Source organism: Erpetoichthys calabaricus, chromosome 3 (genome assembly GCF_900747795.2).
Source record: "Erpetoichthys calabaricus chromosome 3, fErpCal1.3, whole genome shotgun sequence".
Lineage (NCBI taxonomy): Eukaryota > Metazoa > Chordata > Cladistia > Polypteriformes > Polypteridae > Erpetoichthys > Erpetoichthys calabaricus.
Window position 1 is genome coordinate 195612022 of NC_041396.2, and position 25608 is coordinate 195637629.

Genomic DNA, 25608 nt, shown 5'->3' on the forward strand with positions numbered 1-25608 from the left:
ACAAAGATAAACTATTATTACAATTCTCTGTATCTAACTGTTATGGGCTACATGAGAAAAGAACAATACTATTGTTGTGAGGAGGAAAAAAGACCACCAGATGAAGCACCAAAAGGAGCGGGCAAAGCCATAACGAGGAACAGGTATTGGTTGAAACCAATAAAACAAGAAAAATAACCAGAACATGAAAACTCTGAAAGAGCAAGGAAAATACTCATAATTTATAGGTTTAATCTGAAACATTTCTAACACTAACTGAATTTTATTTTTATCTAACACACTAAATACTGTTGTAGTTCTGGTTTTTGCATTCTGCTAATGCTAGGGCCATCATTTTATAGTGGAGGCTCTGATAACATTACATGCCACAGACAGAACAGCATTATGACCTCCAAGAGCTCCAAAAATGGCAATCAAATAAGACAATTTAAATATGTTCAAAATAAAAAAAAATGAATTGCAATGTTTTTATTCAAAACAGCATCTAAATGTTACAGAGCACCACATTATAGCGTTAACTAATACTATGATTTAAAACAGTACGTTACCTCTGCTTGGTTTCTGATAAGGCTCTTCATTTTCAGGTTTATAAAACGTAATTTGGAATGCTAGTTGAGTCTTTGATTGATTTAATATATTCATTATATTTCCTTTTATTAACTTTGATATGAGTGAAATTATTTGTGTCTCAGGGGTTTCTAAATAATGTTGAGAACCACTGGAATGTGTAGTCTATAATGAGACAGTAGTGTTGCAATGCTCTGTGCATTTTCCTGCTTCTAAAAAAAAAAAAAGCGTGTAGGAAAAAGTTGTTAAAATTTATATCATAAATCTTTGTAATATTGCAAAACAAACAGAAAAAATATGTAGTCATTATGAAATGAATGATGTAAATACATTTTAAAAAGTGCTTTAGAGCATTTAAATAACAGCCACAGTTGTTTTTATAAAACTGTAGATGCAGATAAAACTTAAGACATAGAGCTCCATGCCTTTACTATATTATATTTAACATCTTAATGTGTTGTTCATATATGCCTGTTCTTATTAAATAACATGGAACCTTTTGCTTATGTAAATATAAATAAAAAAGTTTATAATAATATGTTTCCACACAATAGTTTTCAACATTTACTAGCATTTTCAAAATTTAATTCTGGGTAAAATCATACAGTATGTCTTCAGAAATCATTGCTTTTTCCAGTGTATAGCATATTGCAGTTTAGTATCATGGCAAAGGTTTGTGAATGTAAAGGTGCAGTTCTATTTTTTTATATATTTAGCATAGCATCTACTGTCCAATTACTTTATCTCTCAAATGATGATAAATCATAAACACTGAATCAGAAAGAATCTTGCGCAAAAACCCATGAAATCAAGATTTCATGTCCTTGCTCTACATTTGTCAAATGTTAGTTTGGGAGTAAAGGAAATGTGACGGCAGAAAATGGCATTTATCATAATGAAGTGGTTGAGTGAAATCTAAGCTTGGAAATAGTATATTTTTAAGAAAAAGTGGCATTGAGGGCTTTTGTTTTAAATCTTATGATTACTATTACATGGTTTCTTATTTAATGGTGTCATAAATATTTACAAAGTAATATTTATGTAAATAAATGTATATGTATGTATACTGTAGACAAGAGTGACTTACTATTAGTTTCATAGCAAACAGTGTAAACAACTCCATATTTGTAAAAAATAATAATAATTTTAATAATTACCACTACACCCACTTTTAGATTCCTTTTTACAACCCACATAATTGATGAAAAAATAAACTGGTTTCTTTGAGATTACTTTTTATCCATTTTAAAGATTAGACAGTTCAGAAAGCTTAAGGACTGTATTCTGTAGCATCGATACATAAATCTGTTCTGAAGCTGTGTAAAACATGAGTAATGAAAAATTAACAAAAATAAATTGATTTTGTTCATTGAAATATGATCAGTTACATAAATATTGAATATTTGATTTTTATAATCTTCATATTATTATGAGCTGTGTAAAGTATGAGTAATTAAAAAATAAACAAAAATAAATTGATTTTGTTCATCAATATGAACTGTTATGCAAATATTTTATATTTGATTTATATAATCTTCAAATTATTTACTTATAAATAATGAGTCTTAGCCTTTTCAGGTATCATACTCATAAACTTAAATAGTAAGCCTATGTCAGGATGGTCTCTCTGGCTAACAGCAAAATTATTTTTGAATGCTAACTTCACTGAGTGCTCTACATGCAGCACATGTGAATTCCATCCTTGAAGTATCATTTGTTTGATTGTCATAGTGTACCTATATTTTGGATTCTCAGAAGAATTATCACCATGTACTCCATAGAATGATGTAGCCTGTGTTGTATAAGTGCGGGATTCATGTGACGCTGCTATGTGCCATTTGGTACTTGTATTTACACACCAAGTGTTCATTAGGTTTTGATTAAATTAAATCCATTTAAAGCTGGCATGGAAGTCCTTCTCTCCTGTCCATAATTTTCATGGACAGGGTATTGATGCACAGTCAAGACTTGAAGACTATGTAATCTAAGCTCCTTAGTATTTTATTTCTATTATCTTCAGACAAAGCAGTTTGCAGCCAAGTGTAACAAAAGAGGCATTTAAGGTTAAGGTGGTAGTAGAAGCAATTGTGAGACTTAGCAATGGACCAGTGAAGCAGCCACAGTTCTACATAAATTGTCCTGCACTGTGCTGGTGAACTGGCAGATAAATCCTTGAATAAATATTTTAATTTAATTTACTGGACAATCAACATTTTCACTATGGTCACAAGTTTTAGTTGCAGAATGAATTCTCCATCCAAGCTTAAAGAGATCAATAATGTGGTGATCTTGAAGAAGAACTGCCGCTTTTCTTTAGCAGCCAGTAGATATATTTTAAATATGTAACAAGAATGGCCCAGATGCCTACCTTGGAGCGGTTATCACAAAAGACCTACTGTGTGTTAGTTGGCTTGGGAACGCCTGGCATGTCACATACTATTGTGTTTATTGGCATCATTGCAGGAGAAGGTCAAATTTTGCCTGGATCTTTAAATATTGTTGTCTAAATACTAGTAAAACACGCGTACCTACAGTCCTAAAATAAAATGCCACAAAGGCTTGATATAAACAATAGTAAAGTCTACTGCCATTGATTACAACTTTAAGAATTTACACTTGATTATCAATTATGAACACATACTGTATGTACTATGCTTTCCACTATGTAAAACAAGTAAACCCCACGATTCGCTAGCGAATCAGAAATCCTAGAATGGCAATCAGTTTCTGTTCCATCCGATATGTGGATGGATGACATATCATGGAGGGCGGGTGCGTCTGGGGACATGTCATATAATCCAATAGGCATATCTGTACTAAAGCGGTTTCATTTTGTGGAGACGTGAGTCTGTTGCCTTCGCTGACACCGACCGCTTGAACAGGTTGTGTTGTTTGGGGGCCACCTACTGACTCTGGGAGGCCGCTGCGTCTGACTGTGGGGCGAGCGCCACAGCGCAATATGCGCCTCAGTGGGAAGCCGCCGCGTGAAGACATATCATGGAGGGTATATGCCGTGGTGTGGGCGGTCGCGTCCGGGCGGCCGTACAACCTGGCGTGCATGCTTTACCTCAGATGTAGATCACAGGTTGTAGTCTCGTTTCTGTGTTTTCTTTGGTTTGAGCCGCGACTCCTTTCGCAAGCACGTTGTAGGCGTGCGCGTTGTCACAGTTGGTATGAGCCGTGACTCCTTTCGCAAGCGCGTTGTAGGCGTGCGCATTGTCACAGCATGGACCATTGGTTTGAGCCGTGACTCCTTTCGCAAGCACGTTGTTGGCGCGCGCATTGTCACAGTTGGTTTGAGCCGTGACTCCATTCGCAAGCGCGTTGTAGGCGCACGCGTTGTCACAGCATGGACCTTTGGGGTTTCCGTACATCCGGTGAGCCCTGCACCCTGCGCCCATCTGGTTTACAACCTTCGGTTAGTAATATGGATGTTTTGAATTTCCAGAACATACCTGGTCATAATAATGATTAAGACTGAGATCAAGGTTCTACACCTGTAAGTATATACTGTAGAATGTTTTTATCTTTACATCATGCTGATTAATCATTATAGAGTTAAAGATTCCATGTCAATCAAAAGCCCTGCTTTAGCCTAAACTGAAAAAGTATTAAGACCATTAATTAACAAAAAGAGCTATCATAATCACTATGTCACTTTTTGTTTTGTTTTCACAAATTTCATAAATTTCTTAACTCTGGGGAATTTTGTTTTGTGTCAGTGGAGTATAGGAAACTTTAGTGCTCCACAACTTACTTTTGTTAATGCTGCTGTTTCAAAACCTAAAAAGCAAAGCAGAAATAGAGACTCTGAATCTCAGTGTGTTTAGTTTAAAATTCAATGTATTATTTCTCTAAATAATGACACGTATGATCATAACATGAAAGATTACTAGTGCTAAATACATTAAGCATTCCTAGAAAACAGTGTCTACCCATAGCAAACTCCAAGCATGTAGTGTATTCAAAAAGAATTACTGCCAATGAGCCAAAAGAAATACATACCAATCAATAGCAGAAATGATGCAAAAATAGAAAGTCTATAGCAACACAGTGAATTGAAATATCACTTAAGTTGCATTTTTTTTTAATTTATGCAGACTACCACTAGCTGCAATATTTCTGGCATAACTGAAGGCAGTAAGTTATAAGTTAAAGTGAGTAAAAAGACAGAAAAGAAAAATATAAAACACATAATACCAATAAGTTTATACAATGTACTTACAGTCCCTAGCGAAAAGCTACATGAGATTTGCATTTCCCATCAAGTAATTAGAAAATCTATCAGAAACTCACGAATTGAATCTTTTGGAAGCTGCTGTGGTGTCTTTTAGGCTGCAAAAATACCATACATAAAGGATAAACAGTTTAACTAGGCAGCATCTCCCAAGACACCAGAATACCATAACATGAAGGAAACAAGTGATGCAGTACTAAAATCACCACTTGTCATCATATTGTCCAGCTGGAGGACATGGACCTAATCCTCCATACTAATGAATGAAATAACAGGCCATCACACCATTAACCTTTTCAAAAATATCTGTCAGTGTTGCCCTTTAAGGCATTTTGGAAGGGTGCCATTGTGTATTTCATGGAATACAAATATGCGCAAAATGGAAAAGAAAAAAAATATCTATTTTATACTTATTTGGGGTAAAATAAATATACCATAAAGTAAATATGACAATAAAGGATGCTAAAAAAATCCTTCGTAAAATTGATGAGCCTCTAGAAAGGATCCTCCAGTATAATATCTAACGAAAGATGAAATATTGTTTCTGTAAGTACTCACATGTTTTAAATGTGAAGAAATTGTCTCAGACCACTGATAACGATGTAGCTCACAGGGCTCCCAATTTAGTTATATTTTCAGGAAGTAAGTCCAAAAAAAATGTAGCTAAAATATTTTTAAAAGCAGTGGAATGGTGAGAGTTACTACTTCATAGCTTTAAGACACTGGACTAGAAAGTCAGACTAGCCTCTCTCTGTTTGCGATTTTCTAAGTCTCTCCATGTCTGAGTATCACATCTGTCACTGCATGGACTCTTTTTCCTTTCCTACCCAAAAGAAGTGCAGGTTAGGTTGATTAGTACCTCTTTACTGTTTCTTATCTTATTGCTGATGTCATTAAGGGTGTGTACATGAATCTGAAATTCAGAGTTCCGATGTTCCATTAAAAAATGGCATTTATGTTTTATCTCATGCTTTGCATCCACATTACCTGCAATTGAAAAAGCAGGTTCTGAGAAATTATTTTAAAAATACAGAATGCAATCTGAAATATAAATACAAAAAAAATTGTAAAGTGAATGTTATTTACTCTCGCCATTCTTCTAGTCAAAGAAAAGAATTTTAGTGATATTTGTATACGACTTATCTTCAGCAAGCGGCAAGAAATATTACAAAATATAGCACCATATGCAAATAATTTCAATATGGGTTTGCTTCTTATTACTGTACATGTGATGGAGCAAAATCACAGCTTGTGAGCACAGCATGTTTGACAATGGGGGGCCTATCAAAAGCAGTGTCAGTGCAAATTGAGATTCTTGGAGGCTCAGCAGTTCCCTAGAAGTTTTTCCTTTTCACTGAAGACAGTCTCCTTTATTGATGATTATACACGCATATTCTATACGCAAGTGGAGCAAGGTTTTATTGGAGACAGCGTTAACAGTGCACACAAAGCAGTGCATCCTTTTATTTTGTGCTGCTTTAGTTGATGAGGTCACCTGTAATCACTAATAATGCCAAAACCGTAAGCACGCTTCTTTATAAAGACATACTATCCTACTCCTAACAGCAGTATACAAGACTACCTTTTTTTAAATTGCGACTAATTAAAACATGTCAGATTTATTTTCTTCCTTTTATTCAAACAAATGAGCAATCCTTTATATTATAAGACACATAGTGGGACAGGCATTAGTTTTTAGTTGAATAGTTAAAAACACATATGAAAGACAAATTCGGTATTCATATGATATCGCAATATAATGCCCACTCTGAACCATACACATATAGAGCTGGTTAGAGTGAGCTCGGCAAACTAAGCAGCAACATATCAGGTATACTGTATATATTATTTATAGACATCGTGGACACCTTTATTTTGGTTATTTCTTAAAACCTGATGAAGGTCAAGATAGACCTAAAGAATATTGATCTCCGGTGGATCATGGCTGTACTGTAATGTACTCGGAATAGCGTGTTTAGTAGAGTTTTACATACTCTGGTAGGTACTTTTTAATAAAAAAAATTACATTTTATACAGATTTATGTTTAGAAATGGAACTTTATATTGTAAGTATTCTACAATCACATTTCGTAAAAACAAAAAAAATGTCCTTTTTCTTAATTTGGTTAAAGTAGTTGTATAACATTTTAGAAGTATAACATTTTAGTTGCACACAGAAACTGGTCCAGTTCAAAAAACATTAGCATGAAAAATAAGCAAAAGATGAATAAAAATAATTTTAAATAAGTAAAATTAAGTAAATAAGCAACCAATTATTGATGAAAAACTGGGTTGCACATGGGACTCATTAAGATTAAGTCAAATGCCTGTTCTTGACAAAGCAGGTATTTTTTTTGTATGTCAGTGTAAAGGCATGCAGGTACCAAATACTGACTTGGGAAACATCCAGCCAAGCACTGCTTATCTGCTCCTCCAAGTAGACAGTGGTCCAATAGGTTATGAAGCAGTTGTGGCAGATCTCACAGAATGTCTCACACATGCTGTGTTGGAGATGGGAAAGATGTTAACATCTCACCTGCATTCTAGAGAAATGAAAGTTGTGTTTGGTCAAGTATTGTCTGATCAGAAAATTACACCAAGCAAGTCAAGAACAAAAGATTGTATCACAGATAACAGAATTTTCTTGACATGATGTTAGACAAGCTAAACGTCCCTGACAAACAGCACATCCTTCTCAATATCAAATGTGATGAGGCCCCTCATCATGATATAATTTTTGGTAGGTATCCTGTTTTGAATGTTGTCAAGATTGCACTGCTGTGCGTGTCATATACAAGTATGAATCCAGAAGTCACAATGGTCTTCAGCTATAAAGGAAAATCTGCTTGATCCTGATGCCACTTCAGAAATAATGTTTTATTAAGAGTGGGTAATGCCAGGTTTTGGCTTATGGTTTAATGAATCACGCAGCATCACATCTCTACAGATGGTTGTTAGAAATATTTGACATAGACCTGTCGAGTAAGTCTGCCAGGTATGATTTCTATAGGAATAAACTTCCTCAGTTAAAAGGGTTAGCAGGTAATCAATTAAAAATACTCTTATGGTCCTGATGTATTGCAGTCATCAGGTAATCCAGGAGAATATCAGAATATTAGAATATCTTTTAATACAAACAGAGGCTACCAGGGATTTTGAATTTGATAAGGCATAAGCAAACTTTGGATTGTCCAGAAAATATGGCCTTGCATGAAGTGAAAATGAGCATGTACAGTTTGAATATGTAAGTTAGGAAGCAACATAGTGGTCAGCATTGTTGCATAATGGGTCCAGTGTCCTTTGTGTCAGAGTCCTGCACACTTGTGTTGTTTCTGTGACCTCTGCACATTCTCTCCATGATTGTCTGAATTTTCCTGTTGGTATTCCAGGTTCTCCAAGCCTACATCAAGAAATGCAGAATAGGTTGATTTGCAGCTTTAAATTAACCCTGTGTGGGGTGTGCACATGATGGATCTGTGATGAACAAGTACCTTCACCAGTGCTTGGTTCTTGCCTTGCATATGGCCTGGGACTGGATTCTGTATCCCATAACCTTGAACTGGATTATGAAGGGTTTTCAAAATTAATGTTATGTGAGATGGGGAAGCATTGCAGACAATATTTTTAAGAGAAAGGTTATGTAACCTGAATATGAGCTTTCCATTTGGTGTGTTTTTGGTGGATAAGTACATCATCTGCCCAGTCTAGAAAATATAAAAAAAATATGTACATAATCAGCCACATTTGGAAGGCTTTTTGTCTGCTTTACTTGTTTAATAATTTGTTGTTAGTCTCTTCTGCTCTGAGTGTATCTTGCCTAAAGTTAATCTCATTCAAGGCCATTATTCTTGCTTGGAGCACCTTCAAGGAAGTGATTGTGTTTAAGATAACTGGAGACACTCTTCTAAAAGCAAATGCGGACTTAGCTAGCAACCATCTCTACACGTGATAGCAGCCTCTTGCAAGGCACAGTCACCCATACAGCTCATTCATACCCGGCCAATCTGGAGTCTCCACTAAAGTTACTATGCTTGTTGTGGGATATGACAGGAAGCCACAACACCAGGAGCAAACCCAAGTGCACAGGAATAATGTTGTGTTGCTTTAATGATTAGTTAATGGGAGCTCTTTAATTACAACCATTCATTATTTAATATAACACTTATAGTATATCATATTGAATCAAAACAAAATATGGCAGAATAAACATTGCTTGGCATAAACAAAGTCAAAAAACAGCATAAAAATATTGTGTAAAGGGTATCAAAAGCACTAATAAATTTTTTAAAGAAGAGCATTTAGTATTTCTGTTTTACTGCTGTAAACCATTACATTTTCACTCTTTTGTTTTATGTGATTTATTATTTTTGTATATTGTCTGCAACTTCAAATAAATTAGACATGAAAACAATCAGAGAAACATGTATATATGTCTCCATACAAAAATGGTTTCACAAATGAATAAGATATGTGACCTGGACGTCTGAGACTTTAGCCATTTATTATATTTAGAGAGCCAGATAGCAGAGGGATAATTAATTATAGGTAGTGATAAGAATAAAATCAAGGCTACAACTAGTATTGCAATTATTTGTAAATCTTGACAGAATGCTATTGGATATAACTGTTTTAAAATAAGCACCAATTAGCCAATAATATGAGAGAGATGCAAGGAATCCCAACAACACAACAGTTTTAATACTACAAAGATGTCCTGATTATTTGTGAATTTACTGGATTTTTGACATTGGAGGAGACTTCCAAAACCCTCTCTGCACTGCCTGCCAACTGTGTATGCACACTGTTTTCATACAAATGTACACTACATCATATTTTACGTCACTCTCTGATCAGCAATGTGCATTTGCCAGCATTTTGCAGCACATGAGATTTGCTGTGTTTTGATTTAATTAGATAACAAAGAGTATATTGCCCCTGTACAGGAAATGTAATTCTTTACAAGCTCTTTTATCTAGAAGCTCTGTGTCACACCAATCAGAAACATCATCCTAGCTTTCAAAGGTTTGATTATAAAATTTGAGGACACACAGCATAGGTTTAATTCCCTCCATCTTAACTAAACTGGCATTGAACATATGCATTCAAGGCATTGAAAATGTCAAAAGTTCTCGTGACAATCTGTAATACATAATCATATAAAATAACACACATTTGCACTAGATATGGGACAGCAACATAAAATGTAGTGTATACCTGCGTGAATGTGGTGTACTTGTGTAAAATCAAACAAACGGCAGGACACTCAGATTGTGTAGTTTCAGAAATTAATGTCACACATATACTAATGCATATAGCAGTGAACTAATCATGGAACTGGAGAGTGGCAACATGTTGCATGTTGATTAGCACCTGCCAGTAAGACTTTTGCTGTACTCTATACATTTGACAATAACAATTGTGTAAACCTGTATGAGGCCATTTTGAGAAATGGGCTAGCATTCTGCCTTGGATTTGTTCAACCACTATGCCCAATGTTGCCAGTATAGGCTAAGGGTCTTGACAACCTTGAACTGGAATAGGCAGGTTTTGTTTCTGTGACAATGGCTGTGTATTTGTTTTCCTTCTTGTGTAAATTTGTTTAAAATGTACACCTTAAAACTAGGTACAGTAGTTTCACAAAAAAAGTTTCTTTTTCCTTTTTCTCTTAAAATGTTCTACATTGGTTGGCTTCTTTATCTTTTTATGTCCACTCCATATTACCTGGCAGCAGCAAATCATGTATGGATGCGGTTTGGAGGAAGACTAAAATTTTGAGAATGATATGGTGGTGGGAATTCAATATGCTTCTTTTGTTAATAGGGATTTCACAAATGACAGTCCCATAATTGTATTAAGAAAAGGCACTCATGCAAAAACATCCTAGTTTCAATGGTCCTGCAGTCTTTAACAGGCCACTGATGTAGGCTGTCTACAGAGGTTGACACAACTTTGCAAAGAAACTCCTGAGCTTCACTCAGCCATCTAAGAGCTAATGATAAAAGAGAAGAACCTAATAACGTGTTAAACATTTCAACCCCTCAGGAGCTGAAGGCCAGTTTAAGTTCAATTCCTTCCAGCAAATATGAAGAAGGAGAAGTTATAGTAAACTAAGAACCTGGATGCTGGAGGGATATAAAAATATTGGCTTTTCTTCTTAATGCTACTTCTGGCAGATTTATGACATTAGATCAAGCTAAAACCTCTCAAATCCATTGATTCACAGTGCTGATTGTATTTGTTAACAGTGCAAGCTGTTGATGATGATCTAATTATGTTGTTTTTGTTCTTAACGTTTTAACATGCATTGTTTCTTAGGATATCTAAATATATAAACTTTTCACATTAATCTTTTCACATTGTCACTGTAGCTGCTTGTGAATTAGCATCACAAGGCTATATTCTATTTCTATTGATGATCAAACATCAGTCTAACTGAGCATTTGTGAAGTAAAATGAAGTGAAATATCTGGAGGAGCCCCACTAAATTACATCTCTCTATTATAAAAGAAAATCTTGAGACAAGACTATTGGCAAGAGATTTTTTTAAGACCCTCCTCTCAACCATTTTCAACCACGCCCACGGTCCTCTCACCTCTCATTCGTGTGAATGCTTTTGTCAGACACAGTTCCTGCACTCTCAGCTCTTATAAATTTTTATGTTTTCCTCACTTTAAGTTCCCAACAAAAGAAGACGTATTATGTCCAAATCTTATTGAAGAATTTCATTCCGAAGGGTTATCAACAGAAGAAATTAGTACAAAGGCAATCCTAGCATCAAGAAACAATGAAGTCAAACGAATTAACGTGGTTACATAGCAAATTGATTAAATGCGTATCAATACAGTTGAAACAGTTGGTGGTGATGGTACAGAAGATGAAAACATCAACTTACAATATCCCGTAGAATATTTACAACCGTTAACATCGTCCAGTCTTCCACCAGCCGAATTACTGTTGAAAGAATTATTGCGTAATTTTTGTCTGAGTGACGGGCTATGAAATAGGACAAGATTAGTTGTATTCAAAATTGGTCGAACAATTCTGACATGTAAAATTTTAACAGGCGACTAGAAAGCTTATGTAGTACATCTTCTGCTAATTAATATTAGACACCAAAGGAGATCTTGATATGCCATTCGTATTAAAATGTTTACAGTTTCCCGTTAGAATAGCTTTTGCTATGACAATTAACAAATCACAGGGACAAACATTCAAAAAAGTCAGTTTATTTATTAGAGAGAGAGAAATGATATTTACTCACAGGCAGTTATATGTTGCGTTGTCACAATGTAAGTCCAAACACGGAATCAAAATTGAATGAGATATTGATGAAAAGTTAATTCAAAAAATTGTTTTTACTGAAGTTTTACAGTAAAAGTGTAAGTTTAAAAAGTATTTGCATGTTAATTTCAAAGCCAAACAGAACGAAAACATATAATGCAATGAATTCCTTTAATGCAACATGAAACATAATTTTCTTTCAAATTATTACGTTATAGTATTTTTTTTACTATGGTTAATTACTCGCTGTAATGTAAAATAGTTAGTTCTGTTATGCATATGTGACAACTACCATGAAAATAACAATCTGTTTAAATTGTACATCTGCTTTCACATACACGAGCTGCAGATCTGCGAAGTGGCTAGCACGTAGCACCCACCCAGGTGTAGGCGAGAGAAGCGAGCAGGATACAAAGCCCCCTAGTAGATGAAACAAAGTGGTTAAATATTAATGTTACAACATCACTTTACAGCAATAATTAAATACATAAGAAATTTAATGTCTAAGGTAAATTGAGATGTCCATGGAATGAACTTTGATATTATTATGTCAGATCTTTAGGTTCAAATGTTTCATGTAGAACAAAAAAGTAAATGTTATAACGTTTATAACATTTAAATGTTATAATTTTGAATATTCATTTACATAGATAGATTACATTAGAGATTTGTGCACTTCCTAATTTTACACTTTTCTTTAGCATCATTTAAAGTCAAAACAACTTTTTAAAAAATACTTCCCCTCTTCAACTGGATGATACTATTGTTTGTTTCAGAGTTCTCTTTTTGTTTGACTTAATGTGGCCATAGGTTAAAACATTATACAGAGACAGAGACATTTTCTCCAGCATGTTGCTGTAATTCTGGCAGTAGTTGTCGCATTGAAGTTACTTGTGATCTGAGTAATGATGAGATTTGTTGCTTTGTGACTGTTTTGTTGCATGATATTTTTCACATCCTGGCAAAGTTCATGGATTGGCCTCACCTTTCAAACTTGGCATGCAATGGCAAAGATATTACCTATGACTGAGGTAATGTATTTAACTACATAGAACAAACAAGATAACCGTGAAGTAGTCATACATCAAACAGAGGCATGCCAATATGGACTACATTTCTTTCTGGCAGCATTTAGCATTCAGGTCAATATATGTCAGTTGAACATTCAGGCTAACTAAGATCTCCACTCCTAACACCGTTATTTTACCTTAATGCTAACTTTTATCACCCTATGAGCCATATTCCCACTTCTTCATTTCAATCACTCCAAACAGGCAAATCTCCCTTTAGCAATTCAGACTAGAGGGGTATTTAATAAATGTGGAAATATCACATGTTTAAATTCATTTTTTTTACTTAGTTATGTTTTCTGCCTTGCAGTTAGAGCAGCTGAGCAGGCTTCAGCTCCTGCGACCCTGAATTGAATTAACCAGGTTGAAGAATGCTATGTTCTATTATAGTATATTTTTTGACTGGTAGGTGTGATCCGAAATATTTTATAGTGGTGTGTTCATATACAGTTTTTTTTAATTGACAGATTTGCATATTCAAAAACATGGTTACATTATTTTAGAAAAACTCTGAACTTCATATTTATGTGCTTCTAAAGCAGGATATATTTAAAATGAAAATATAAATCTTCCAAAAATATTTATTCTTTTATAATTTATACTTGTAGATATAATTAAATCCAATCAACCTTTGCATCTGTCATTCAGGTGGAGTTGCTTTCTGACTTTCAAAGCTTCTCTTCTTCCTCCCACACACCGAGCCTTCCACTATATCACTACACTATATTCAATGGCCTCAGATTGAAACTTTCACTATTACCCCACCCTGAGAATATCTTCCTGGTACTAGTATGCAACTGAAAAGTATGATGAATTTTCTAGAATACTTAATTTCTGACATTTTAAGAATGCTCCACATAGTCCTAGGTGGGATATATTCACTGGTACCTGGCAGACCTGAAGAAATTCACTGACCTTCTGCCAGTTCTCCAATGCCTCACGAGCTTGGTTGGCTGGTCTCTAGAGTCATTATGGAATAATGAAGCTAATTTTCCTTATGCTCTTGGAGGATGAACTTTTAGGATAACACAATAACAAGGCATACTACCACCTGGTGTAGGTGTTACCCCAATTATTTACAATTAAGAAGATGCTTCTGCCCCTTTCCATCTAAGTCAAACGTCTTTAAAGAAATGTGTTTGTTTTGCCTGGTGACACTGTATAATGCTCAAAATAACTGGAAGAAAATTGATCTGTTTTTTTTAATTAACCTTATAACCACTCCAAATTAATAAAAACATTTTATTGTTCAAAATGCAGTAAAAAAGAAAACTTTTTAAATTCAAGGCAGAAGAGGAACTTGTGAAGTGATTTTTTAATGCATACTATTATTTATGCAAAAAATACCATTTGACATAAAGACACAACTTTATTTTAAAATTGATACTTTGAATCAAATTAACCAGAGTTAGCTAGATGTAAACCAGCTAAGGATGTATTATCACAAGACTTCATTTCAAATCATTTTTTACCAAAAAAAAAAAAGAATTCTTGTACTCTGAACTATTTTAAATAGAACCTGTTCCTCAATCAGTTAAATAAAAAGGCAATTCTTTTTCCTCACTAATGGTTATATCCCGTGATTACTGATTTATTAAATCAACATTTTGTCATCTGTCATTGTACAAAATATGCAGGGGAATTCTCTGGATACCTTTTTCAGTGATGGTTAATATTAACCTTGGATATGTATCGTTAATTGTGACTGACAGTAGAAAACTGCTATCATATCAATGTGTAAATTAAAATTTATATAATCTATTTAGAAAATGCAGAGAGGATTTATATACTAATTATTGTATATTACAGCTTGACTAAACAAGCAATAGTTTACACTGAAATCACAATGTATATGCAGCTAATCAACAGAACAGCACCAGATTTTTAAGGATCCATGTATGCATTGCAATAATCTTGTTTAGTCTTGCTATTTGTTTTTTTTTTTTTTCTATTTTTTTTTTGTCATTCTGTAGGGCTTTAGCCCTTAAAGAATTGTCTCGTCTACAGCTAATACAGTACATGGTTATTATTTTTTAAATTTAAAAATGTATTTATTTAGATAAATTGCTTATTTTCTGAATCAGACACTTGCTGTGATGTATGTAGCCTGCTGGTTCATGACTGGTTTTGCTGTTCACAAATTAATATTTTCATAGATGGAGTGCATTAGCTGTTTTGTGAAAACTTTGCTTGTTCTTCTCTGGATCATAAAGAAAAAAAAATCCAATCACAACACTGATGTGCTCTTCCAAACCTAACATAGTTAAAGGTAGACTTTATTGAAAATTCTCCTTTGTCTTCCAAATGTGCCGGGTATGGATTCATCTTCTTCTGTGTAACTGTTAAGGAATGGAATCTATGGTATACACCATACACTGTTTGACAAAGTTAAATAAACAAGGTCTATCCACTAATTTTCCAACCTTTTCACTCGGAATAGGTTTGCATGAAGATGGTCCTTATCTCGGTAACAATGGACACAAAGCACTGAATAATACTGGACATATTCCTGGTTCATTACAGTGCACACACCCAAACTCACTAATACAGATTCAATTAAAGAAGTCACTTCATCTAAGATAAACACACGTTCGGAACAAGAGAGGAAAACTGGAATACCTGGAGAAAGGTGTACACAGAATACAGTATTCACATTATGCACTGTATTTAGATTCTGAGCTAGGTTTCAAACTTAGTATGCTCATCCTGTGAGACAGCAGTGCTATTCAATGCTTTCATATGCCACCCCAATAAGACAGTTGTACCAGGTAAATCAAAGACTAAAATTATCCTTTGATTTATTTCTTTGTGTCCCAAACCATATCTAAAAAGAGGCACAGTAAGTTAATTACTTTTCCTGTCAATATTTACAGGCATCTCTTTCCTTCTAAAAGATACACACTAAGAATGTTTATGGCGAGTCGCTGCTGCCCAGTGACAGGAAATCCTCTTCTTTCCCGATTCAGGGACATAAATATTGTTCTGACACAACATGAGAACACTAAACAGCACATACCTATTTGTTGTTGTGAACCCCACTAAGAAAGTTCAGCCAGCCATTCTTCTAAGGATCTTTAGTCAAGGTCCATTTGTCAGGTTCTGATTGTCAAATCTCTCTAGGTGACGTGACATTGCCCCTCTTTCTTTTCTTTGGCATGGCAAAAGTAATCTACATTTCAGCTATAAGCCTGCAGAACTGACAGTTGGTTGTGGTTAATATCCAACACTATCTCCTGCAGCTACACTACACTAATGAACATTTGTCTGCAGATGACTTGAATATGTGTACAGTAAATAACTAAGCTCAGTGAAGCTGACTCTTCCCAATAAATGTATCTGGCAGTAGCAGTTTTTAAGTTACTTAACATGTTTCTTTGTCCTTAATGACAGTGAGACACTGTTGCCAGTTTTTCTTTATCAATCATTAAACAATATTTTTGTAAATTATACTTTCATAAATAAGCACACGCACCAAAATAACCAAAAGACAGAAATTATGATTTCCCAGGACATGGAGCATAGTGTAACCGAATCAGGTTAACACATTATATTTCACCAGACAGCCCAACCAATGCTCTTCACCAAAATGAATTGGTTATCCAAAAAATATTTCCTCAATAGACAATTTTATGCTTACAAGAAAGGATGACTGTTTGAAATCGCTTGTGCAACAAGAAGCTGGGAGACTTGGGCAGCAAAATATAGAGTGTAATCCTATTATTTCTACTATTTATATCTGGAGACTTTTAGAAAATAGGATGTAGTACAGTACTGTAACACCAATACGATTTTGAGGTCTGAGCTAACACTTACAAGTTTGTCTAGGGTCTCCAGTTTTGTTTTGTTTTTTATTGTATTTGGAGTGCTTTTTGTTCTTAATTAGGAATACTCAATATGATACTTATCATCTGTTGGTCTAGCCAAAATGAGAGTCAACAATGAACTTGAATGTAATGAAAATTCATTTGATATTAATTACAATAGTCTGCTTATCTACCAGGAATCTCTTAAATATTAGTCCTTTTCAGGAAATTAGCTCCATGTAATCAACATACTCTGTCTAGTTCTTCCCATGTCCTCGTCCGTCTCATTTCATGTATCTTTGTTAAAACTTGACCTGTGATGTTTATGTTTTCCTCATTCCTAACCTCTTTCAAATACAACTGATTTGCTCCTCTGATGTTGGCAGGAGGAGTTTGTTCTATTAGATTGCGAGTATTTTGTGCCCCTAGCTGACTGAGAGTAGCTGCCTGTCACTTTGTTGCCAAAAGACGGAACGTTAGAGGGTATTTTTTCTTTGTGCCTGTTGTTGCAAAAGTGAAAATAAGTACATAAATAACAAAACTTGGACACGCTTGTCTAAAAAAAAAATAGAAGGAAATTATTAGGAAAAAAGAAAGACAAGAAAACAAGATAGACAGAATAAAGTAGATAGGTGCTGTTATTTCTCTATATTACATTTCACATCTCTTGGCCTTTGCCTTGCTTTTTCATTTTCAGCTTGACTCAACATTTGTATCTCAGGTTCTGCTTGATTAGGAAATGTTGGGTGTTCAGTCTTTTTTACATTGTATATTAGTCTCCATATGCTTTTAAAAGAGCATATTCTGTCATACTGTACATTAAGGGAGATACAAGTTTGGTGCCATTGCTTGGTGCCTGAATGACAAATTTCCTGATGGTGTGACTCCATACAAGTTGTAAATACCTAAATATTTTCTCTATGCCATGTGAATATGTTAATGTTATTAATATATAAACATATAGCACCTTAACAGTTTCTGTTCTTCAAAATGCATAATATTTGGGATACAAACCAAACATATTTCTTTTTTAAACACTTTTGCAGAGAATTAGCTTGTGTCTGCCCACCAGTCTTTACAATGTTTTTGGACACTGCCTCTGAGCTACCATTTTTAGTGAAATTTCTGGAAGGAAGTGTCTCCTTGATTAACTTCAGTTTGCTAACAAGCATGATAGAACATGAGATGCTGTAATCATTCTTTTTTCACTATTTGATAAATTCAGTAGCACATACAAAAATGCCGTTATGTTGATTTTTCCATTAATATTTAATACAGTAATGACCAATTTTTTCCTTTCAAAAATACTTTTAACAGAAAACACTCCATGTACCTGTACTACTCCTTTATTGCTAATTTAAAGTAGCTAATAAAGGTCAATAAACCCTGTTCCTCTTTGTCTAAAGCAAGCGCTGCATCTCACAAAGCATTGCTTCTCCATTTTCATTCACCACCTACATACATGAGTGTGTTTCAAGTGGTCAAAACTTTTATGCCCTTACATTTTCAGACAATATGGTCACAAAGCAGCCTATAATCTAGAAATACCTATTAGAGTATAAATGCTATTTCTGGGGACATGCACAATGAATTCAGTATTCTGATTTCTGAGAAGGTTTAAACTCTTCAGGGAGAGCAGTCCACTGTTGCTTTTATTTTTCACCTCTGCAATATAAAGCAGCTAAAGACGAAACGTCTCAGGCTTCTGAGGATTTTGCTTTAAAATTGTTCACCTCACATTAAAGGAGATTCTCCATGCAAAATTTAGACTTGAAAGGCTAATTTTCTCTGCCCCCTCAGATGACCTTCATAGACAGTGACAGTTACTCCTTACAAGACAGCAATATAAAGTGCTAAAGTGATAGCAAAATAGGTTAAAGAGCCCATTCATCCTTAATTCAGTTAATCTACTCCACAAGCAAAAAGGTTAAAGGTAATGACAAATATTGCATTCATTTATTAGGGATAAAGAAAACAAAATATGAACTAATGATCTCAGCTGCAGTTTCTGACAGTTTTGTCTACGCTAGGCATTTATACCGTAATTGCTTTGTCTGTATTTTGTGTTATGATTTGTTTGTGATTCTGTTTCAAATATTGGAGCATGTTTCATCTCTGCAATCTTGTAGACAATGAAATACTGTATAGTCATTGTACTTAATTCCAATATTTTTTATACATTGCAGAAAACTGCATTTTTTTATTTAATGTGTATATCATTTTAATCGTATATGTTTTGATCTTCTTATTTCTATATGATGATGGTGGTGGGATCAATAACAAATTTGGCAGCATCAGCTGCAACACAGGAAAAAAACTTGTAGAGTACAACATTTTTACAGCATTTAATAGGCGGTTAACTGCATAAAAATAAACAACAGCCAGAAGTAAATTTTGTACAGACATACCTTTTTTAACTGTGTGGCTGTTTGAAGCTAATCTAACATTCAACATCCATCCATTGTTTTGCTTGTCAATATTTTTAATTCAAGGTTTTGAGGGGCAGAGCCTGTCCCAGAGCCATTCTCTTTTCAACTCCATCCTCAGTAAGCATCTGTCCATTAGACACCATTAAACCCCATCCAGAAACACAACATTTACAGTACTAAAAAAGGGCCAAGTGCCATCACCTTGTGTCCCTGTGCTCTTCATTTTTTATCTGTTCTTAACGGCTCAATGGTATCCAAGGCAGCATTTCAGCTGCCTACTCTATTAATGGGCCAGCATATACAGGGGGTGCTGCCCATTACAGGTCCTTATGCTTCTACACTGTTACTGCAAATTTTAAAAAAGATTATATTACATCACATACACTGAAAACGAGATGCAAATGTGTGATATTTTGGTAGCATATATTCAATGCAATATTTGCCTCACTGTAAGATCCAGTTATGCCTTAGTCTCATCTTTTTTTCTCAGAGCCTTTATAACATACATTTATTTGTTATGCACTACTGGAAAAGAAAATATTTTTATTAAAAAGGGATATAATAAAGTAATGAACCATAGCAGTAATAAAAGCCAATGTTGAAATTTATCAAGATGGTAGATTTACCAAATGCTTTTCTCTATAATGCACTGGGGTCTTAAGATGCTGTCTTTTTTCTCATTTTTGAAACCTCTAGTATTTGAATGGGTAGACACATGTGAAACATAATAATCAAAACTTATTAGTGATGTTAATTTTTATTAAAGCATATAAAATTCAAGGAACAGAATCAATAGATTCCCTTGTTAAAAGTGAATTATACAGTTACGCTTAAATCCAGGTTAATTAAATTCCTGCTGTAACTTAGCAATCCGTTCCCATTCTATTTCACTCCCGCTTTTTCTATTATGTCTTCAGCATGTATAAAGCCCACTCTCTTTGATGATTTTGACACTCTTTATTTTCACAAAAAAAATGAAGCACACATCATGTTATTTGTTACCCAAAACAAAGGAGTGTGATGTTAAATGAAGGCACCCTTATTCCCAGAAGGAGCTGGCTAGGTAGGTGAATGAAGCCCACTTTTCTAGCAAAATTTTGAGGAGGTCAGTGTTAGCTATAGCATATTATAATCCCACATGGAATTAAATTTAACATTGGATAGCATTTGATAACCCAAATAAAAATCCTCCTAGTATTGTTGGAAATGTTGAAAAGGCTCTTCATCTGTATAAACAGAATCTGCTTATCTCACTTTAAAATGCCATCTTTTTTAAATAAAGACTGCAGATGCTAAGCTTAGCTAAATACAGCTTTGTTTGTGTATACAGAATCTAAACATCTAAGGATTTTTTTTAAGAATAAACCTTTAGAAAACCTTGCTTACAATGTCAAGGTTCTTTTCTGCATGTGTGATACGCTTCAGTTAAACAAACTTACTTTTTTGTGTTTATAATCAAATGAATGTTAGTTGTAGACAGAATATAAAAAGGCAGAATGGTGCTCCATTCAGGTAGGGATTCTCATAATGATTCCTTGGCCAAGCAACCTTAAACTGGATTTAGCCAGTATAAAAGGGATGGGCAAGTATTAACAAGCAGCATACAGCAATTTAGGCCCTCCTAAATAAACAGAATGCTGTGTGTTGAGAGATTCAATCTCATTTGTATTTCTGTGCTGCAGTAAAATGATCACATTAGGGATTCTGTTGCTATTACTTTCCTTTGATCATAGAGATTACAGCCAGTGTTTCGAATTGTAGATGCTTTGTATCTTGTCACATGTATTCACTTTGCTCTTAATTTAAAAACGAGATGTCTTACTTATTTGCTGTTTCCCCTCGGTATGAACATGCAAGGCTGAGAAAATTGAGTGCATGGACTTTTCTAGATGTGTACATCATTTATCAATTAATACGTTTAGCAAGTAGTTGAAATAATATATACTAAGTAATATTGTTTCAATGACAAATATTTCTCAGAGTTTTATTTGCATTATATTTGATTGATTCGATCTCAATATTATCAGATTTGGTTAAAAAAACATAAAAATAAAACATTGAAATTGGATTAACAATCTCTAGGAAAAGGACTTTCTTGATACTATCAAAGGTTAATTATGTTACTGTGCACTTGTTGGAAAGAGATAGAACCTTATCTTTGTCAGCCTTCATCAAAATGTGCCCTATGGGTCTTTACTAAACAAGAGGTGAATTTTCCTTTCTGCCAAGAAGATTCTTTATTTATCGATTAGGATTGCTGCTGTTTATTACAATATTTTTAAAATGGACCAAAAAGACTGAGAAAGGCAGCAGCCTTTGGCAGTTTTAAATACCTCTGCATCCATTTTATCTGTGGAATTAATTAGAAAGCCGGCAGCACACAATGCCTAAATAAAACAAAAAAGAAATTACATTCTTTCCTAAGCCAATGATGTGTAATTTAATATAAGGAAAACAATACACATTGTGTAATTTACATTATAAGTAAAACAATAAAGAATGAAATAATTGAATTCTTGCAAAAGCTAAGAAAATAATACTTTATTACATAGGCTGTAGCAGGGAATTGTTCTTATAATTGTGATTATTTACATGAACTGATTAAGTACGGCCTTTCATTATTTTCCATTTTATCTTGTGTGTGTTTCCATTGGGAATTTTATATGTAAAGGCATTTGGCTAAGTTGATATAAATTAACCATAGATGAGTAAATTTGACCTGTGGTAGTCTGGCATCCCCTGCACAGCAGGTTTCAGCTTTGCATCTTTTCCTGAATCAATGAGTTGAAGTCACCAGCACTGGAATGACAGGTTCAGAATGTACTGTAATATAAAGTGTATAATACTTTAATAAACGTTGTACTTTATAAGTAAGCAAAACAAGCATGATTTGAATGGTATGTGAGAAGGATTTTCATCTGTATGATATTTGTTTGTGATAAGCAATCTAATGTGGCATTGATGTGTATGGATAAATTAAAATTAGATATATACCACTTAAATTAACAAATATTGCAGATTAGCTGAAATAAGAATCAACTCATTAAATCAAATACTAACAAATAGATTAAAAATGAATTTATCATTGTATCACTATCCTAATCATCACAAATATAAACACATATAGCACAGAAGCTCAAGTGTTCAGTTAATGATGATTGGAGTCATACTGAGTTTAATGCTAAAATGGAAAAAAAAAGAGTATTTACAATTTGATAGACTGCTAACAGTCTTTGTTACATTAACCCAATCATTTTATCATTTAAATTTACAAACTATAAAATTATACTCAATTGTGCATTTAATTTTTGCTTAAATGATTTACAATGCCAACTTATCAAAGTCGTTATGTGTATTTGAGTGTGCTTTTTATTTTATACGGTTGTGAAGTGAATTTTGACTCCAGTGAACCTTAGAAGACAATTAAAATATGTCGATGGAAAGAAATATTAAAAATAAGCATATTGTGTCTTAATTCATTGTAGGCATATGCATTTTTAAATGGGTAACTTGAGAATTTCAACCAGGAAATGTTGCCAAAAGATGCAGAAATCTGCTCTGAAAGACATTTTCCAAACTGGCACTGTGTTTATCACCAGTATTTCAGTGACACAAAATCCACTACCACCAGCCCCCCACCCCCTTTTCCCACCACTACCCACCCCAATGAATTTAATCTGCTTTGTTTCCTGAATTACATGCCTAGTCTTTTTCCTGGTCTCTACTTCTCTCTTTCTGCCATGCAATGAACAGAATTATCACATGACTGTAATTAACAATTTGTCACATTAGAAAAAGAAACAAATAGGATAAATCTGATCCTAGACTGCAAGCCAAACAGAAAACCTGTAAATTGTCGATTTCTTTGTAATGCCACTCCTCTGAGATCATCTGTATCTGAAGCTTTTTTCACAAAGGTCAGGCTCATATTGTTCCCTGTACTATTGTATGATCTTTGAAATGGTTACTCTTTTGTGTAAATTCTTTGTAATTTCTGTAGTATACAACCTTGGTATCTGTAAATTCTTCAGTGAGTTTTAAATCGCAAAAGTATTTCTGTCTCTATGCAAAACACTATAAACCAAGTGCCAGGTATTACTGATGACTGATTTATCATGTTGATGATGTGCATGTGTTAAAACTTGCAAGTTGTGTATGTAGTGAGTATCAAAAGTCTACACCTCTGAGGCCTGGTTAATGTAAATGAAGAAATCAGTACAAATCATTATGAACATTTTTGTAACTTTTAATAAGATCTTAAAACCAAAAAACAAGTTGATTTTTTTTAGTAAACAATAACTACAAATATAAAGAAACAGAACATGAAATGCCTAGGTTGCATATTCGGAAATGCTAATGCTAAAAATCAGAACTATCATCAGGCAAAATGTATGATTCACAAACAGAAGGCTTTTCATTTTTATGTGAAGGGTCATATTTGGCTGTAGCTATTGATTTGGTGAGAAAATAAGGTGTGAAATTCTACTTTAAACATTTGCTGTGTTTATAGAACTGTATTCCAGTGTCTTCTCACCCCTGCCGTATAATATAGACAAGAGGGATTGTTAAATATGTTTATTTATTTAAGACCCAAATACCCATGCGGTAATTACTGTTTTTTTTTTTTTTGTTCAAGCATGTGACATTTTAACACTTTTTCTTTGATTTTTCATAATTTCTGCAAAAATCTTTAGCCATGCATTTTGCTCATTTGCATTTATTATGATTTCAAATTGCAGGTTCTCCTTACCGGGACAAAATCACTATAGCCATATTGCAACTACAAGAAGAGGGAAAACTTCATATGATGAAAGAGAAATGGTGGAGAGGAAATGGCTGCCCTGAAGAAGAAAGTAAAGAAGCCAGTGCTTTGGGCGTTCAGAACATTGGCGGGATCTTTATCGTTCTGGCAGCTGGCCTTGTGCTATCAGTGTTTGTGGCAGTGGGAGAATTCTTGTATAAATCCAAACAAAATGCACAGCTTGAAAAGGTAAAAAAGCATTTTTTAATATCTGGATTGTACTAAAACCTAATACATTTAAACAAACACACACGTATAAGCCATAAAATCATGGTCACCTTATTCCGAAATTGCATTGATTTTTTTTTTATTTTCACCCATGTATATATTTGAAAATACAGTATCTTTATAATTTTGTTCATAATTCAACATTTGTCCATATCCCAAAGATCAGTTAGTTTTGTTAGGCTGATTAATGACTCTAAAATGACCCTGTAGAGTGAGTGCAGATGTGTGCTAAGTGTGTGCAGTGATGAATTTGCATTCTGTCTAAGCCTTTTTACTGCTTTGCACCTGATGTTCTCTAAATAGTCTCAGATACTCCCACAACACTATAATGGTGGGTTTAGGAAACAGGTGAATCCATTTTAATGATCTCAGCATCTGCTTTTATAACCAGTTTCAGTACTTTATATTGTTGGTATATGGACTGCATATGGAAGGACCTGCATTGATATCCTAACCCATTTTTAATAGTGTCAGATAAAATGTTAATAAATGTTAATAATAAACCAATCTTATTTTATATATATATATATATATATATATATATATATATATATATATATATATCAGTGGTCTTCAGAAAAATCAAAGACCCACTATTAACCATTGCAAGTTTCACATCTTTCCATTATTCACACTCATAAGAGGTATGATAAAGTAAAAATACTAAGCACTGTAGTTTTCCATACTGATAATGCACTATATCACCATTATGAGTCACATACTGATATACTAAAATTTAACAGCAAGGAATTTTTGACTACTACAATAATTTCCAAAATAACACTCATTTTACAAAAATGCTTTCTATCACATAAATCAACAAGAGTTTGTTTTGTAAAGATGGAAATTATGTTTTAATATTTAATAGCTTTCTGTGGTGAGCAGGGTGGGTGGGGTATCTTAAACTTACTAAAGTATATATTTTTTACTACCAATAACATATATGAAACAAGATCTGGTCAACCAGAATGCCTCAGTAAGTGTTTTAAAAATCCAAATCCAAAGTTTCAATCAGAATAATTTTAGTTAAAAGCAATCAAACAGTGTACAAAATATAAAAGAAATTGGTCAGTAGTTAACAGTTACACTTTCAGATAATAGTTTAAATTAAAATATTATTTTGCTTCTGAGGAGTTGATTATTAAAATCAGCTTAATTTCTTTTATTATTACATTATATTTAGTAGAAGGAA

At 33.9% G+C, this 25608-nt stretch overlaps 1 protein-coding gene across 2 annotated transcripts in view; it reads left to right on the plus strand.

Moving 5' to 3' along the window:
• grik2 (glutamate receptor, ionotropic, kainate 2) overlaps positions 1-25608 on the plus strand; it is a 781987-nt gene that overhangs the window by 734060 nt on the left and 22319 nt on the right. For both annotated transcript variants that reach the window (XM_028797642.2, XM_051924105.1), the window contains one exon: positions 24127-24377. In XM_028797642.2, the coding sequence (XP_028653475.1) occupies positions 24127-24377 (251 nt within the window). The remainder of the gene's footprint in view (positions 1-24126; positions 24378-25608) is intronic.